We start from the raw sequence: 18,751 nt of genomic DNA on the forward strand, positions 1-18,751 counted from the left end.
AATCTTGCCAAAACTTTAAAAACAAATTAATCTACCAATCTACCTCTACTCCTTCCTAGAACGTTTCGGGGTGATCCATCAAGCGAGCCAAGAAAAAATGGGTGTGTCCCAAAACACAATTTCCCCATGCAATTTCTATAGGGATTTTTGAACACTGCTTCAGCCAAAACCATTGAACGAAGTTACACAAAATTTGGCATAAATTTAGATTTCTACCGAGAGAGCGTGCTTTTTGTGATTTGGAGTAAATCCGTTCAGGAGTATTTAGGAAATTAAGGTTTACTGAAGTAATTATAACTCGTGTCCTAGCCATGCACTGTATATGGCCTATCATATTACATCACTCATGACATGTTCCATGAATTCATTGATAGCATCAAAGAAGACATATGAAATTGTAATATTGATGACATCACTGTGCATGGCGAGGGGAGAAGTTCTATTTACTTCAGTTAAAAATAACTGGTGAATTTCAGAGTCTTTTTAGTTTAGAATGTTACATTTGAATTGACATTTTCACAACTATGATGTCACTTTAACCTTGTTTTTTCTGTGTATATATGTATGTCAGTATAGATTTACTTTATTTATCTCCAAATACATATACTTGACAATGTACATACTGTAAAAGTACGATGACGTGCAGTTAGGAATTGTAAATCTATACCTAACTATGTACATTTACCTTCACAATCTTATAGTTTTCGATATTTAGGCCACTATTTTTCAACTCCATATTTTGATATAAATCAGGGGAGGTCCAGAGTGTGTGCTCCTGTTGCTGGTGAGTTGGGTATATTTGTTACTCTTCATCTCTAGAACCACAGTTCCTATGATCCTGATGTGCCTGTGCTGCAGCCTGGGCTTCTTGCCACCTCTTGATTCCAGCTAGGGCTGGTCTAAAGGAACTCCAGCCCGCACGGAGTGTGGGCTTGTTGTGGACTCAGCTCAACAGAGCCCCGGGAGACTGGCTTGGAACTCTCCTTGTCTCCACATTCTCAGGCAGGTTTTCTATGTTTTTTTTCTATTGTTTTTTAATTCATCTATGGTGTGCTACTGTTACATTTGTAACATCATTTCCATTAAAAGCGTCTCTGTCCTATGAGCTGGGGTCTCCATTAAAGATACAAGGTTGGACAAACTGGGGGAAAGAAGGCCAGTAGCAATCCATCATCCCTCTAAGCACCAAAATGGGAGATAACTCCTGGCTCTATGGCCACATTTGAAGAACTAAAGGACATAAGGAAGGGGAAACACTGTTAAATCCTGAAAAAGCATCCACAGGTGTCAGGAACACAGATGTCGAGGGCAAGGAAGGGAAGTAGTGTATCTCCACCCAGATCAAAACCTATTTTCCAAAGAAAAATAAATCAGCAAGGAAAGAATTGGTTATTGGAGCCTTTGGTGGGGTCTCGAGTGAAAGTCCCTAGTGTTTCTCATGCTGAAGAGCTATTGCCTGATGGGTAAATGTCCCACTTGACTACTGTACCACACTGCAGTAGATTTACACGCCTGGCTCGTCTACCAACCTTAATGTTTAGAATGTAATATGGGCAATAAGGTAGGCCACTCTGGTGGTTGTGTGGGTTTTCAGGAAGAGTTTACTATGCTGCAGGGTAGAGTGAGGTTATAATTAGATATCATTAGATGTTCTCCCTCTCATACTGGATTGGATTTCCATGAGGGCAGCTCCTGACTAGACCAGCAGCTATAGATGGTAAGCGGAGGAGGGAGCTTGATTGCTGGGCGATAGCTAAGGTTCTCAGAACAGTAGAGCTTTTTGGAGGGGATCTTCATTTGGCTGCTAGAATTTGCACATCAAGGGATACCCTATCTAATTAGATGTTCTTCTGGATAAGAAAAGTAAGGCTTCTCAACTGTGATAGAGAGAATCCTGTCTCTCTCACGAATTGTGGATAGAGAAAGATTTCAAAGTCATTGAAGGGTAATTTTAATCAGATTGACTAAGTCAAATCTGAGCTTGCCATTGGCCCATTAAATATGGTGGAAAGGTCATGTTCCACAGCTGCAAGTGAAATTCAGATAGAGGAGTTTTTGCTCCCTACCATTATGTTGTGGGGGAAAGCATACACATCAAGAAAACCCAAATGTAATTTCTTTGGGTCCTGCAAATTAGGGGCCCAAGTCCCCACTGTTGGTGAGGACTGTTCATCCCAGATATCAGGAGGGCACATAGTGTAATGATGTCATGACATAAAGCTCAAGCACAGCAGAAGAGCAGCTTTAAATGTTGAGCACCCACTCTCTTTGGGAACTTTCAATGGGCCGACCAAGGGAGCACGACAACCTGTAGTCAGGGTCACTGGAATTACGCAGCATGAGAGGGCTAAACTATGCAGCAGAGTTGAGTAAATTATGTGGCAAGAAAGGGCAAATTATGCAGCATAATAATGCACAATTGCAATCGTATTACTTCACAATTTCATCATTTTTAAACTTGGTAACATTGTCTGGAAATTGGTTGCACCTCATTAGTACCAGTTTAACATCCAAATTTAGGAGTAAGCAAGAGAAAGGAGGCCAGTCCAGCTTTGCAAAGGACCTTCCATTGCACAGCAACAAGTATTTCAGCATTTTTTGTAACTTTTGAACCATTTAAGTAGGAAACCATGTTTTTATGTTAACATCTGCAGATTATGCTGCAGATGGTGGATTATGTGGCGAATGCGGCAAATCTATAATTAGGCGAAAATTGATGTGGCTGCACAATTTGCATAATTCCAGTGGCCCTTGTTGAGGGATCCCTGGGTGTTCGGGCGAGCCCTCAAAACTCACCAGGAGCGGGTAATGGTCCAAAATTTAGCAGGCAAGGTAGGAAATTACTTGGACGGATGGTATCAGCTCAGCAGAGACAAAACAATAGTCAAGTGGAGTGTGAGTGGCAATGGCAGGGGTAAAACAGGAGGATACTCTCTCCATCGGGTGTCTGTCCTTCAAGACATCGCGCACGTGTAAGCCCTCCAGCATGGCACATAGCGCCTCCGTTAGGCGGGGTTTAGTGCGGCACTGGGGGGGGGGCTCCCATTCCAATGTGCTGTCTAGGATGCAGCTACTTTCCCCTGCTAGAACAAAGGCAGCACTTAGGTATGGGGACGCTGCCTTGGTGACTAGTTCGGCAGTCAACATTTGGGCATAAATATTTATAAAACAGATTTTCCTGCCATCTAGGAACCCATGTAAAATAACATAAGGACCCTCTGGGTCAACAACATGATTGCTTTATTTAAAAGGGACCCCTGGAGCAACCCAAATAAGGACCCCACGGGTGTACCCCGAGTATGCAGTAGCAAGGATGTGCACTCTCCAACATTTGCAGAGAGAAGGAGTACATTCCACCCATATATGAGTTTCCTGGAGAAACACAATCAAGACTTTATACTGTTTCAGATAAGCGTCTACATGTCTGCGTTAGGGTGTTATTCACTCAAGCTTTATCAAGGCTATGCGAGGCTTGTATACTGTCAAGAACTCACACGTCTTGATACTGGGTAAAAGCTTCTTACTTGAACACTAAGGTGAGGGGTAACGTGTGTCACAGTCCCTGGCTTGCAGGCAATGGTGTGACCTGAGTATCAGAGCAATGTGGAAGATGCAGGTGGGAGGCACCCTGTGTGTTACAGTTTCTGGCTTTCAGGCATGGGTGTAAACACTCTTACTGGGCAATATTGAAGATGCAGATGAGAGACTCCCTGTGGTCACAGTCCCTGGATTGCAGGCATGGGTGCGCCTCGGTACCCTCATGATATGGAAGCTTCAGGTGAGGGGGAACTTGTGTGTTAGAGACCACAGGTCTGCAGGGATGGCTGTGACCTCATAGGACCTCAGTACTGGAGAACTGGTGATGCCTGAGGTAGGAGGTATTAGATCACTGCAAGACATGCTGGCCTCAGCATCACTATGGACACTGTGCCACTGTTAAAGGACTTATCCACCTGTGCTCTGAGCACCCCTGCTCCTATGGACATCATAGACGTTTTCTTACTGTTGTTTTATGTGTCTTTTTAATTGTTTCTATTTATTATTATTTTGTTGAAAGCTGAAACAATAAAAACATAATATTACTAAAGTAGTGTCTTCTGTGTGCAGCAGTGTTAACAATTTACAGCTTTGTGTCCAAAATGCTAATGGTAAATATACTCTGAGTGGATGAATGTTTCTATTAACCTGCACACAAACTCTACACAACCATAGTTTGTTGGTTCAATTATAACCTCAACATATATTCCACTCTTTACTAAAGTGCTGGAGACCTTCACTCATGGCCTGTCTTCAAATAACAAGCAGTGCATCAGGTCCAGTGTGTGGTGCTTTCCACACTGGAGAGTGTCTGTCCTATGCTAGGTGAGGGTTGAGAAATGCCTCATGTTGCCACTCCCTGGATGTTTTCAAGTGTTTCTCCACCTTCAGTTAAGCCTGGCTGAGAGATAATAGTGATACTGGTGATGATAAGGTACATATCATATGTGGCTCAACTAAGCACTTCTGCAAATTCCTTCTATAAATGGACTGCGTCAAAAGAGGGAAGGAGCAAGCCGTAGGCTGATCTCTAGAGGCGACCATCTCCAGCTGGTGGTTTCAGAGGGACAGGACCATCCATCTTCTGGCAAGATGAAATCCCTGCTCATACTCTTCACCCTCCTGGGGCTGGGGGCGTGTAGCCATCTGGGTAAGAACACAGTGTCTGTTGTATCTTGTGATTGTGTTCAAAAGAGAAGTCCTCCTAGGGACATAGCGCCTTCATCTCCCTGTGCCTTGCAGAGACTGAGGCACAGATTCACAAACTGTCACAGAAAGCAGCGCAGCACCAAAGTTGCTGTGCTGCATTGCGCGGGGGAGAGAGCTATCTACAGAGATATGGCACTATCCTGCTCTCTCCCTAGCGCCGGCGGACAGTCAGGCTACCAAGGGCCTCACACACAAGCACCACGAACAAACCGTTGCACCAGAGTGCAAAGGTGTCTGCGTGAATCTAGCATTGGTTTTGTTGCAGTACAAAATACTGCGCTTAGACTAACTTTACAACTTTTCCCACTGTACAGTGTAGCACACATGCAAAGCAGGAAATGTTAGAAGAAACAAAAGCTTTTCTCCATTTTAATGCATGCTTTCAGTGGCATTAATCTGTGACACAAAACTCTGTATACTATTGCTGGTAGATAGGATTTTGCATCAAACACCATGATTGCAAGTGAATGCCCAACTACCACGCATGGAACGCCTCCTTGACGCAGAGATACGCAGAGTAATGCAAATCAGCGCTCTACCATATAAGCAAAGAAAACAATGTCTGTTTGGAATGATTTGTATGTAGTCATTCATCACACCCTGCTCCAGCCACCAGAAATTAATCATTATATACACTCCCAGGCATTTTTGCCATTTTTTCATGTTTTCACTAACTATAATTTGATGTCGAGCAAAACATAATTTGTACTGACAAATTGCTGCATTTAAATCAATTTAAAAGGAATCTTGTTTTCTTTGTTCTGCTATCCACAATCTCATTTTGGAACGGGGGACCCTATCAGCTTGTGCTGTTCTACCATGTGGGCACAGAGGGAGCCTATGGGTGGCATTATGCCAGGTTAGAATGCCCTTACGATTCAACAATGCCAGCTCAGAGGGTGTGTAAGAGTAGACGTGTGCCAGCTGAAAGGGTGTCTAATGGAAGTGTCATGCCAGCTCAGAGGGAGTTTGATGGAAGATCCATGCCAGCACAGAGGGACTATAATGGGAGCACCCATGGAGGCACAGACAAAGCATACCTGAACAATGTGCCACCATCTAATTGGAAAGTCCAGACTTGTTTTTTTGCAATTTTGGCAATTTCCGATGGGCTGCAGGCTAGGGGAGCTCCTTTCAGAATGTATACAGCTATAAACTTTACTAGGGACATCCAGCAGGAAGTTTCACTTGATATCTCCAGCTCTACACTTCCCTCGATATCTCCAACTCTACGCTTTACTTTATATCTCCAGCTCTACGCTTCACTCCAGCCCTAGACTTCACTAACTTCTCCATCTCTTCACTTCATTTGATATCTCCAGCTCTATATTTAATTTCCTATCTCCAGCGACACATCACTTGATATCTCCAGCTCTACATTTTAGTTGATAGCTCCAGCTTTACGCTTCACTTGATAGCTCCAGCTCTACACTTCCCTCGATATCTCCAACTCTACGCTTTACTTTATATCTCCAGCTCTACGCTTCATTCCAGCCCTAGACTTCACTAACTTCTCCAGTTCTTTGCTTCATTTGATATCTGCAGCTCTACAGATCACTTGATATCTCCAGCTCTACACATAAATTGATATTGCCAGCTCTACATTTCACTTGATATCTACAACTCTACGCTTCACTCCAGCCCTAGACTTCACTAACTTCTCCAGCTCTACGCTTCATTTGATATCTCCAGCTCTACAGTCACTTGATATCTCCAACTCTACGCTTCACTCCAGCCCTAGACTTCACTAACTTCTCCAGCTCTACGCTTCATTTGATATCTCCAGCTCTACAGTCACTTGATATCTACAACTCTACGCTTCACTCCAGCCCTAGACTTCACTAACTTCTCCAGCTCTACGCTTCATTTGATATCTCCAGCTCTACAGTCACTTGATATCTCCAGCTCTATATTTCACTTGATATCTCCAGATACATATCACTTGATATCTCCAACTCTACGCTCCTCTTGATATTTCCATCTCTATAGATCACTTGATATATCCAGCTCTACACTTCGCTTGATATCTTCAGCTGTATACTTCACTTGATAACTCCGGCTCTACATTTCATGTTATCCACAGCTCTGCTTTTCACTTTCTGTCTCCAGCTCTGCACATCACTTGATATCTGAGGATCTAGGCGTCACTGGATCTCTCCAGCTCTGCACATCACTTGATATCTGAGGATCTAGGCGTCACTGGATCTCTCCAGCTCTGCACATCACTTGATAGCTGAGGATTTAGGCGTCACTGGATCTCTCCAGCTCTGCACATCACTTGATAGCTGAGGATTTAGGCGTCACTGGATCTCTCCAGCTCTGCACATCACTTGATATCTGAGGATCTAGGCGTCACTGGATCTCTCCAGCTCTGCACATCACTTGATATCTGAGGATCTAGGCTTCACTGGATATCTCCAGCTCTACATTGGCTGATTTTTTCCTCATTTTCTAAGCATCAAAGTGCTTATATAAATCTTACAAGACACCACGTTGGGGCTGGCTATTACGTGTGTCCTGTCTGCTTCCCACATTATATCCCAGGGAGTGATGACACTGAAAGTTGTATTCCATACAGTGTGTCATGCAGGGACATTTGCAGGGCTTTGAAGTTACAACGCAAAATCTTAGGATGGTCCATTGTGTGGGAGCAGGAGTCTGTGGCATTTGATGTAAAGTGCTATGCAGCAACAGTGAGATACATTTGTGTGAAGTGCCATGCAGTGACAGTGAGGTCAACTCATGGGAAGCGCCATGCAGTGACAGTGAGATTAATTTGTATGAAGTGTTGTGTGGAGACAGTGAGGTCAATTTATATGAAGTGCCATCCAGTGACAGTCAGATCAATTCATGTGAAGTGCTGCGCACTGACAGTTAGAACAGGTCACCCCATGGGAAGTGGTATGCAGAGACATCAATCTATATGAAGTGCCAACCAGTGACAGTGAGAAAAATTAATGTGAAGTGCCATTCAGTGACAGTGTGATCAATTTATATGAAGTGCCATGCAGTGAGAGACAGATCAAATCATGTGAAGTGCCATGCAGTGACAATACGATGAAATAATGTGAAGTGCCATGCAGTGACAGAGAGATCAATTCATGTGAAGTGCCATGCACTGACAGCGAGATCAATTTATGTGAAGTGCTATGCAGTGAAATGAGATCAAATCATATGAAGTGCCATGCAGTGACAGTGAGTTCAATCTATGTGAACTGCCATGCAGTGACAGTGAGATAAATTTATGTGAAGTGTCATGGAGTGACAGTGAGTTCAATCTATGTGAAGTGCCATGCAGTGAGTTCATTTCATGTGAAGTGCCATGCAGTGACAGTGAGATCAATCTATGTGAAGTGTCATGCAGTGACAGTGAGATGATTTCATGTGACGTGCTGTGCTTTAGCAGTAAGAACAGATCACTCCACGGGAAGAACCTTGCAGTGGTGGTAATATCAGATCATTCTTCCAAAGTGAGATGCTGGGACCTTGCTGTCTGCCAGCAGACATTATAACATAGTTGGAGGGATGGTGGTGCTAGTGAAATCTAATGGCTCTGAGGCTAAACCACTTACCAAGCCCTTCAGTGAGCGAGGGGTTTCCCTCTGCATCATGCACAGCAGAGAAAATCGTCTGTATGTTCACAGAGCTTGCAAGAGGGAGCAGCACGAGCACATACGAGCTAGTATTGTTCACGTCCGAGTAGAAGTAAAAGGGTGGAAATTGTCACCTTTGTGGTATTTTCTTAAGATGAACAGATACTTCTCTGTGAGGCTGGCAGAGGGGTAGCGTGTCAGTGCTGGACTACTCTTTTCAGGCAGGTGTGCCCTGTGCCCTCTGACCTCATCTGTATGACATTGTTTTCATCATTTTCACTGAAGAGCCAGGATTTTCCTTGGCTTCTTGTGGTCTATATTCCTTGGATTTGATGGTCTTTCCCGTCTCCAGGAGGATATTATTTCCCACAAAACCTTGATAACAAGTGACACAGAACTAACACTCTTGTTGGCATTCTTTTCAGGGAGGCCAGGATTGATTGGGCATGGGCACTGACCTCCCTTCAGGCTTGGGGCGGGTAATGCCCAGTGACGTGCATGATGAGAAGCTCACACTGGTGGGGAGGACTCTGAGAGGGCTCAGCCAAGGGGATTCCATGAAAATTAGTGGCATTTTCATGTAAAAACGTTTTGTCTACTAGGCAAGGATAAGGGAGTTCTGAAGAGAAGTATAATGCAATGAGGATGGGTCTAACGCTGGAAATGTCACTAAGGTAAAGATGGATTCATTTATGGGTTCCATTTAGTGATGGGGCGCTCAAGAAGAACATTCGAGTTTTCTCAACCAGGTGAAAAGATGGACAAGCCACATGAGGCTCTCAGTTCTTTATTCATTGCATTGGTTCTTTGGTATGTCAGCTTCACAAGGTTCTTTGCCCATTTGGCCCATTCTCATACACAAGGCCCTTCACCCCGTTGGCCCAGCTGCACCCTATTGGTTCATGTATATTTCACAAGCGCTACTTGCTATTGGCCAGTGTTTGTGTTTGGTTCAAAAGGCCCATCTCCCTCCTGGCCTATCCCCATGCATAATTCATTAGGCCCTTCTCCCTATTTGTGTGTCTGCATGTATGATTCACAAGGCACGTAATCCTATTGGCCATTCCACCTTTGAGCCATGTCCCAGTAGAAGGATGTGATGTGTGTCGTATAAATGATCATTTTGGCTTCATAAGCGTCCACAATGTGGATTAACCCATCATTTTATCTATGAAAATGACAAGTATTAAATGTTTTGTATAAATGGAAAAGCACCTTACGGTTACCTTAGAATCTCTAGCAGCCACATAAACTATATCAGCTCCTAGAAGCCTTCACCGATGATTGGCCAATTGACAAATGTAACAGCATGAAGCGTTAGGGCAGCTCCTAACATTATATTTCTTTTTTCAGTGACACAGTAATCCATCAAACTCACCCCTCTTTTACTCGATTTTCCCCTGTGTTTCAATTATCTGGTCCTCCTTTTCCATTTCTCTTTTCCCCTCTTAGCACCTTGAGGTGACCTTACGATCCATAAAGCGCTGCATGGCATGACTTGGGAGGACATAACATGGTGGCATAGAGTGGTGAGAATGGAGGGAAAGGTCTGGAAGGGGTGCCATGCATGGATAAGAGAAGACCCATAAAAGTGCATTACTTAGCTATCTCCATATAGTTTGATTTGCCTGACATGGTCACTCTTCCGTGGTCATTCATTATGGACACTTTAATCTGTAGCCCTTTAAATGGAATGTCTATCAAGTGTTATAGTGATTGAAGGAGGGATATCCTGTCAATTAGCCCACATGGCACCTGGTACCTGAAGGGGAATGAGTGGTGGAATGCCCTCCTTAGCTGGGGACTTGATCTTCCTCATAGGGTGTTCCAGGACCCTTAAGCTTTGGACACCGGAGAAGGAATGAATGTCGTCATCCAGAATGAAGTATTTTTAAGAAACTTTGTGTTCACATTTTTTCCAAGAGGAAAAGGTAGCCTTGCCACACCCTGCTTTGTATAGTCACCTTTGTATACAGCAGATAAAGTGGTAATGACCTCATCGTGTCTGCTCATGAGGCCATCCCTCTGTTGTGAGTGATGAGTAGCTATGTTGGGACTATTTGAGTTCCCATGACACAGTAGTCAAAACCTTCTTGAACACTTCCACACCCCTACATTACCACAAATGTCCAGACTTCCTATACAGGACAGGAATAGTCTAAAATACTGGCAGAACTCCCTCCGTGGCCCTCAAATAGTGAAGCCTCACACCTAGTAATCTGCCAGCAGAACAGCTCATGATAAGTGCCCCACAACTGCAGGGACTTTTGATAAGTAATTTGCATGTGGGAAAAATAACTGAAGTGAAAGAATCCTGCACTAGTGAGCAGCCTCGATAGGAGGGTCATCAAACTGACAGTCGCTCCCCTTCTGGAAAGTGACTTTTGGGGACCGGAGATGCCAGTGCAAGGGGCATCTGCAGTGACGGTGACATGCCATGGCACAAGCCTGGCATTAGAATCAGAAGTAAATGCAGCATCATTAGAGGTTCTTTACCATTGACTTCCGCAGAAATGATGATGGAAGATGCTGTGGTGGAGGAGGAACCAGCATCCGAACCGTGCGAAAAAATGAACATCTCAGACACCACCTGGTGCCCCGTATGTGGAATCCATAACTGGCGCCTGTTTGGCAACACCTGCTACAAACTTTTCCGATCCAAGGTTTCATTCGCCAGTGCTGAGGTACGTAAAGATCTCTTCTACATAACTCTCTTCTTCAAAGAGCGCGTGATGTGTTCTGGAAATAGCTTTTATCTCTCTAGAGCAGAGGTCTTCCAACTTGTTTGCTCTGAGCCCTCTAAGCAAAATGCTTTGAAGTCTGGCCCCCCCCCCCAAAAAAAAAATGTTATGGGAAAGATAGCAGGAGCGAGAGGGGCGGGATAAGCAGGGGGGAAAGAGTTTAGGAGATCTTTTCAGGGGTAATTTTCTGTAGCTCATAATCAACACTATATGTGAGACTTATACAACTGTAAATATATCAAACGAAAACAGAAACTGACCAAAACCACTAGGCCCTGTAATTGGGGTGCTGTGAGCCTGGGTCCCAATGCAATTGTACCTCCTGCACAAATGGTAGCTGCAGCTCTGAGAAGCACTGTAATATAGACTGGTGAGTACACTTAAAGAGTGTCATGAGTCAAGTTCAACACGTTGTTTATTGTGAAGTATAGGAATTTATCCCGCGGTAAGCGATTTACCGCGGGACGCGATGCAAGGATTTTTCCATTCCTAGTCCGATAATTATCAACAATTGTGATACTTGTATCAGAGGATTTCCCTACCTTATATGATATGCCTTGAGAAAGCCCTGGCGTATTTGCAATAAGGGGCGAAACACGTGTTGGCTGACACTTCGATGAACACTAGCTGAATTAATATGTGTTAAAGAAGAGATTGTTATTCTTGAATTCACTTCAAGTTCCTATACTTCACAATAAACAACGTGTTGAACTTGACTCATGACACTCTTTAAGTGGGATCTCACCAGTCTATATTACAGTATTTCTGCCTGAGGAGGGCTGGGGCCCAGGCCCTCCGGTGACAAGTTCCCACAGCCTTTACAAAACGGCATTGTTTACAGGAAGTTTTCCGTCTGGACCCTTTTGCTTCTCTTTTAAGCAACTTAGCTCTGAGAAGCAGGCTATCCCCTCTGCCTCCTTCACCCCTTCTCCTCATGTCTGACCATCACTCTAATCTTAAACCCCCTCTCTGGTAATGAAATGAACTCCCATGTGTTGCTCCCTCCTTGCTGCAAAGGTGCCCTCTGCCCTAACACTAGGAAGGAAAATGAGTTCCCTGTGCCCCTCTTGCAAAGGTGCAAAGGCAGACAGTCATACTTGTGATGTGGAACCCTCACAGTCCTGGTCTCCAGTGCCACTGCTTCTGCTTCACTAATGACTGAGGAGCAGACAGTCTCCTCTACATTTTGCTAAAAACATGGGCCTCTATCTTGCCCCCCTCTTTCTTTCATCTCCCTAAGACCCAGCTAAGATATCTCCTCTGCTTCAGTATTCACTGCCGTTGGTCCACTGGTCCACGGCCCAAAGCAACACTGGAAAAATAAATGTGTACTTGGCCCTGATGACCCCCTCTGTCTGCATCAGCACGGTGCGTCCGCGCAAACAGGTGAGCTGTCAGTGCTTAATTTGTAAATAAAAACGTGCCGGCGCCCAAAGCTCTCCTCCGAAACACTCAGCTGCTGCAATTAAATGTGCAAGCACAGAATACTGAGGCAGAGTAATCCTGAAGCCATCTCGGGCCTTCTTAATCTATTTACCGCCACTCCCTGCCCCTTCAGCGCACTCTTGCAGCTTTCTGTTTTGTCCCTTTGTGATGCTTTTTAATTTTTCTCTTCCTCCCTCTTTCCCATAGGTGTATTTTGCTCACAGTAAATGCCCGATGCAGAAAACTAAAGGGCATATTTATACTTCTTTTGCGCCAAAATGTTTTAAAAAATATTTACGCAAATTTGGTGCAAAACAAACTCCATATTTATACTTTGGCGCTAGACCCGTCTAGCACCAAAGTTATGGAGTTAAAGTAATTTTTGGGACGTGCAGACCTACTATGTTTCAATGAGATGCAAAAAAATGACTCTATGGCCTTAGCGCCTTATTTATCCCCCCCTGCTAAAATCACGTATAGGTGGGAGCATGCTTTGCACCATTATTTAATGCCTGGGTCAGGCCATGAAATAAGCTCACAGGTGCCCTCTCCAGGCCCCAGGGACACCCCCACACCAGAGGGACAGCGGAGGATGGGGGACCTCATCCCAGGTAAGTATAGGTAAGTACAGGTAATTTTTTTTTTTAATGTGCCATAGGGGACCCTGAAATGGGCCCCCTACATGGCACTGGGTGCAGTGGCCATGCCCAGGGGACCCCGGTCCCCTGTGCTGGCCATTGGGGCAGTAGACATGACTCCAGTCTTTTCTAAGACAGAAGTCGTGGTATGGATGGTTTTGTGTCAGAAAATGACTCTAGGCAGGTTAGAGTAATTTTTTTTTAGTCTAACCTGCCTAACATCATTTTTTGGTGCAAAACCCCTTTCTCCCATACCGCCACCTCCACCCGGATAACGTCATTTTTTTTTAATGCTAGCCTACCCTTTGCGCCGGCTTGCACCATTCCATAAATATGGCCCCCGGCTGGCGCTCAAGAATGGCGCAAGCCGGTGCTAAACTTTCTGATGCAAAACTGCGTTTGTGCAGTTTTGCACCAAAAAGTATAAAGATGGCCCTAAGTGCCGGTGCCCCGCACCAGAAACCACGGGCTCAACTCGAGCACCGGGCCCCGTAATTCAGCCTGGATGGGACAGGTTCCTTTGAGTTTTTTGAAAGACGATATATTAGAAGTCCCTGCCCAGGTGCACTGTTTCGTATTATATAGATCTTCCTCTTCACTTGTAGGACTATCCAATGTGCCAGGGGGCGTGCTAACACCTTGTCCCCCCCTTTTCTTTGGCAGCTGTACTGCAGGAGGCGCATCCAAGGAGGTCGCCTGGCCTCCATACATAGCTCAAGTGACGACCGAAGACTTGTAAGATTGTACCCCTCCGGGTTAACACGTGCCTGGCTGGGAGGAATCTACTTACAACAGGTACCTTTAACATCACACCTTTTGTACTGTCGGAGCACCTGTGGTCGGGGGAGGGGGGCATTCTAGATCTTTGAGATTGGCTGAAACCTGCGCGGTCAGCTTGCATACCGTGATGTGGGTACTTTAAGATTATTCAGAAACATTTATGCTGGTCCATCAACTGTGCAAGTGCTATTGAAGGAAATACTGATGGAAATATATATTGCATTCAGAAAGTTTTAACGGTTCCACTAACTGCACACCTGTAAATTCTTCATTCTGTAGAGCACACATGAGTAGAGTTAGGAAATTACAAATTGTTTGTTTAGCATTTTTTTATTGTTTCGTACAATGAAAATTAAGTATTTCTCTGCTCCCCCCACTGTCTGTCCCTCCCCCTTACTATGCGCTTCTTGTGAACTTCAAAATGATCATTCACCCTCTATTCATTCCAAGTCTATGAAGTGCAAAAATTCTTAAAAACTTGAAGTGTATTTTGGAATTCAAGGAACTCCCCAGAAGCCAGAGTTTATGATCATTGGGAAGCTGCATTGCATGTCTCTGGTGTTTCTGATCACTCCCATACCTTCTCCCTTGATCAACTCCTCGAAATTCAAAACCTGGCAACACGAACACCTGCAAAGCTACAGAGCGCCAACAGGGACATTTACAAGAACACAACAAAGTTGTGAAAGCTGACAGTCTGCAGCTTCGAACAGTTTTTTAAAGCATGATACGGGTGACGTTTCTTTGTTTAATGCATTCATAAAAAGGTAGCGGCTATATACCCGTCCGCCAAGTAAATAGTGCATAGTATTTACTATTTGGCCAGTGGCCTTGAAAATAGCAGGTAAATGTTACTAGTTACCAGGCTGTTGTTTTAGAGATAGGACTGGAGGGCAGTAACCAGTGTATCTGATAGACTAGTAAATAAAACTTCTAATCTTGGGTATAAAGTGGCAGACGTGGAACAATCTCTAGGGTTGGTCAGAATAGACATTACTTGGGCCAGGTACTTTCCCAGTGGAAACATCTATGTGGCAGAAGATGTTTTGAATGCACCAGAAAATGAAGCAATATTCCTGCAAACATTATCTTACCTCCTGGTTGCAATTCATCTGCACGTCGCTGCAGTGCCTTGAAGACTTTACCTCCAAAGCTATCTTCTTGCTGGTCTTTTCATTTCACTCTCACACTTGATCTCTGTGTGTCTCTTGCCTGAGTATCTTCTCCCTTTCTCTAGGGAAAGTCATATGTTTGGACAGATGGCACTAACTTCAACTATCAGAACTGGGCTCCCGGAGAACCCAACAACTATTATGGAAAGGAGTCCTGTATGGAGATGTTCAGTAAGTAAACAGAGACACGTTGTCATCAGTTGTTAGCTATTATGATTTGAGTGAAAGGAAGAGGGTGTTTGGGTGGTTTGACCCCTTTCCAAATATGAGTGAATCAGGAAAATAATGTTCAAAGATGAAGCTCTTCAAGTGCGACTTACCCCAGATCCGCTAGCGAGGAATCCTATTGTGTAGATTTTCGGTACACTTAAGCATCACACACAGAGGCTACCACACCTACTTGTGGATTCTGAAACAACTGAACAAGGGGAAAAACTAGGCAGTCAAAGCAGTGTCATCTTAAGGTCCTTGGGGCAAAGAGAAGACATATATTAGGGGTCCCTGTTTCAGAAAATTTAATTTTACTGCCCCTTTCTTGATAATTCATGCCATCCATGATGGCAGACAATACTGAATTATATGGTAAGCTTTAACAGGGTTACACAACAGTTGATATATGCTCTACCCGGGACCCCAAAAATCATTAGGATGGTACTGGGTAGGGAGACCGAGGCAAGGGTAGAGGTAGGCAGAGGGAGAGAGGTTTAAAGAGAGAGAAATAGAATATACAGAGGTCAGATAGAGCAAATGTTCATTTTCACGGGATGGTAGGCTAGAAGGTTTGCCAGGCCTTGAAACATCTCTGAGTGAAAGAGGAGAGCTCCCAGGTGTTCCACAGTGATGTGACCATTTTTGCAACAGAAAATGATGCAAGGGGACCTTCTGAGAACTCTTGTTGAGAAAATGTGTGAACTATCTGATGGTGATATCTCAGCTCATGCAACTGTAGATAACCTATTCATGGTGTCAAATGCAGCAGGCAGGTCCAACATGACATAGAGGCGGACATCAAATCATCCACACAATCTGAAAGGCTTCATCACCAGGAACCTATTCAAGCACTTCCTGTGCTGTCCTTTCAGTGGAAACCTGATTGAAGATGGGAGAAGCAGTCCAGATCCGCTCCAAAACCATAATAAATGTTATTGTTTAAATGCTACTGGAGTGAAGTGACAACAATTTTCTCTAGAATTATCACTAATACTGCAATGTCTAAATGTGCCAGCACTAGAGAGTTCCAAATTAGATTTTCTGAAAGGTAGATGATGGTATATTGTTTTGGAAGTTTTGGACTGGATGGAATAGTTCACAATAGGGCAGATGACAAGGGCAAACAGGTGTGTGAACTCCATCAGTAGTCATTCTGGAGTAGGGTCACCTGGGCAATCAGTTGTTTTACAGACTCCACAGTGGACTCGACCTTGGCAGGGGTAGTTAGTTGAAAGGATAAGATATTACTCACCTGTGTGGGGGAGATCAGATCTGGAGCTGACCTTTAGGCAGCTGCTGACACGCAGGTCCTTATTTTATTAATTTTCTCCAGATGAGGTGCAGTTGCCGCGGGAACAACCCACAAGTAGCAATGAGATGGTGGTTGTTGCATCTGACACGAATTTGAAGACACATCTTGACTTTGAGTTATTGAAGTAGTCCAGCGCGTGATGAAAACAATAATAATCTGATTTAATTTGCACCTGGGTTAACTAGTGTAAAAAGGGCAGGTTTAGGAAGCCAACTTTGTGCAACCCTCTATTTTTTAGAAGACAGCCTAGGTCTGTGAATGGCGTTCTACACAGATATCAAATTGACTATGCACCACCCGCTTCAAATATCTGTTCTTCAACACACAGTACAACCTCCACATTCCCAACAGTAGACCATGGTTGCTACGAATGAACACCTTTCTTTGCTGTGAGTGGGCTTGTTTCAGAGAATGTGTTTTATAAAGTGTGCCACATTCTCATACATGACTGTGACCAGCTGTATACGTCTGTCCGTGTGTGATTCGCTACATTGCACAGTAAGAACCTAGATCCAGGATTCACCTATCATGTCTGCTTTTTAGAGACGAGTATTTCATCGTCTCCATCTTTCGCCCTACATGCTTAGTATGATCAGTCGCTCTGCAGACCTCTTTCCAATAGTTTCCACTTCTACTCCATGCTCCATGTAGCTTTTTCAGTGAAGCAGATGTCCCTGTTGTACAAGTTCTCCTCTGACCAACCTCCACTCTCCTAGACTCCCAATCCCTCACCCATTCTAACACTTCCTTTGCCTCCAGATGTTTGGTCCCTGTCTGACACTGAGCATCTCTTTTGCAGGAAATGGGAAATGGAACGACTTGCCTTGTCATTCACGGCAGGCCTTTATCTGCGAATACCGCCTGCGACGCAGGGAGGGCGAGGAAGAGGAATCTTTGGAGATGGACGACTAGGTGGAGGTCCATCCTGCATCTCCGTCATGCCGTGCGTCTTTTTGCTGAAGTTTCTGCGCTTTTGCTGTGATCGACAACGTGCAAGACAACTTGGCTACATCACCTTTAAGTGGGAGCAGCACATTCAGCCAAAGCATTGACACGAAAGACACCAATGTGCATTTCTTTAGGCCTCCTAGGGGCATATTTACAAGCCCCTAGCGCCTCCTTGCGCCCCCTAGCGTCATTTTATTTTACACTAAGGCGGTGACAAGGAGGCCTTTTCCCCGCGCCAGATTTATAAAGTGGCGCACTGCAAGCATTGCTTCACTTTGTGACCCCTTGCGCCACATTGTGTCTGCGCCAGGCATACTGTCTGCAAGGGGGGCGTTCCCCCGTTAGGAGGTCCAGAAAAATGGTGCAGTGAAATTTACGAAACTTCACTGCAACATTTTTCTTGTCAATTTTAACACCTGCCCAAGGCAGGTGTTAAAGTTACGTTCTCATTGTTTCCGATGGCCTCCCCACGAATTGCTGGACTAGAGCCACAATTTTTGACACCAGTCGATCAATGCGCCACAATAGTGTCAAAAATGTTGACGCTATTGTAGTAACGTGATCATGGTGCACCGCATTGTAACTACTGTGCTACTATGGTGATGTTAGGGGGGTGCGGAGGGGCGCAAGAAAGTGGTGCATCATAGCTAATGCACCACTTTCTTGTAAACATGCCTCCTAGTATCTTAAAGATGCTTGAGGTTCCAACCCTACCTGGGTAACCTAAAAGTAGGCTAGGCTGAGGAGAAAGTACAAATCTCACTGTGTGTATCTAACCATCTGCTCCTGTCTTATGCTGCTTGCCATTTCAATAAAATCTTCACTTTGCATATACGAGAATGTGTGGTCTTCTTTGGTGACAGGGGGCAGCAGGAGATCTTGTAGCTAGGAAGTGGTTGATGAGTTAAGGTGAGAGATTTAGACTGAAAGGCAGTGTGATATGTGCAGACATAAGCTGTACTGTACGTATGCGTGCGCTATTTGTATGGTGCAAAACCGGTCGAAATGACAGAGGAGCTCTGTACATGGCCAAAGGCAAAGACAGTTGAGAGTGGAGATTGGACGTGGACTTTTACTGGGTGGTGAAATTATTTTTGTTTAAAGAGGTGAGTCTTCAATTATTTTCTGAATTGGAGCAGGGTTGGACCAGACCTGAAACCCAATGGAAAGTTGTTCCACTTCCTGG

At 44.5% G+C, this 18,751-nt stretch overlaps 1 protein-coding gene across 1 annotated transcript; it reads left to right on the plus strand.

Annotated features, from left to right (window-relative positions):
• Nucleotides 1-4,538: 4,538 nt before the first annotated feature.
• Nucleotides 4,539-18,399, plus strand: LOC138261270 (C-type lectin-like). Its single transcript, XM_069210062.1, has 5 exons — nt 4,539-4,687; nt 10,851-11,023; nt 13,807-13,938; nt 15,161-15,266; nt 17,417-18,399. The coding sequence occupies exons 1-5, from the start codon at nt 4,630-4,632 to the stop codon at nt 17,527-17,529; spliced, it is 582 nt and encodes a 193-aa protein (XP_069066163.1). The 5' UTR covers nt 4,539-4,629; the 3' UTR covers nt 17,530-18,399.
• Nucleotides 18,400-18,751: the final 352 nt, after the last annotated feature.

Source organism: Pleurodeles waltl, chromosome 2_1 (assembly GCF_031143425.1).
Source record: "Pleurodeles waltl isolate 20211129_DDA chromosome 2_1, aPleWal1.hap1.20221129, whole genome shotgun sequence".
In the NCBI taxonomy this organism is placed as follows: domain Eukaryota; kingdom Metazoa; phylum Chordata; class Amphibia; order Caudata; family Salamandridae; genus Pleurodeles; species Pleurodeles waltl.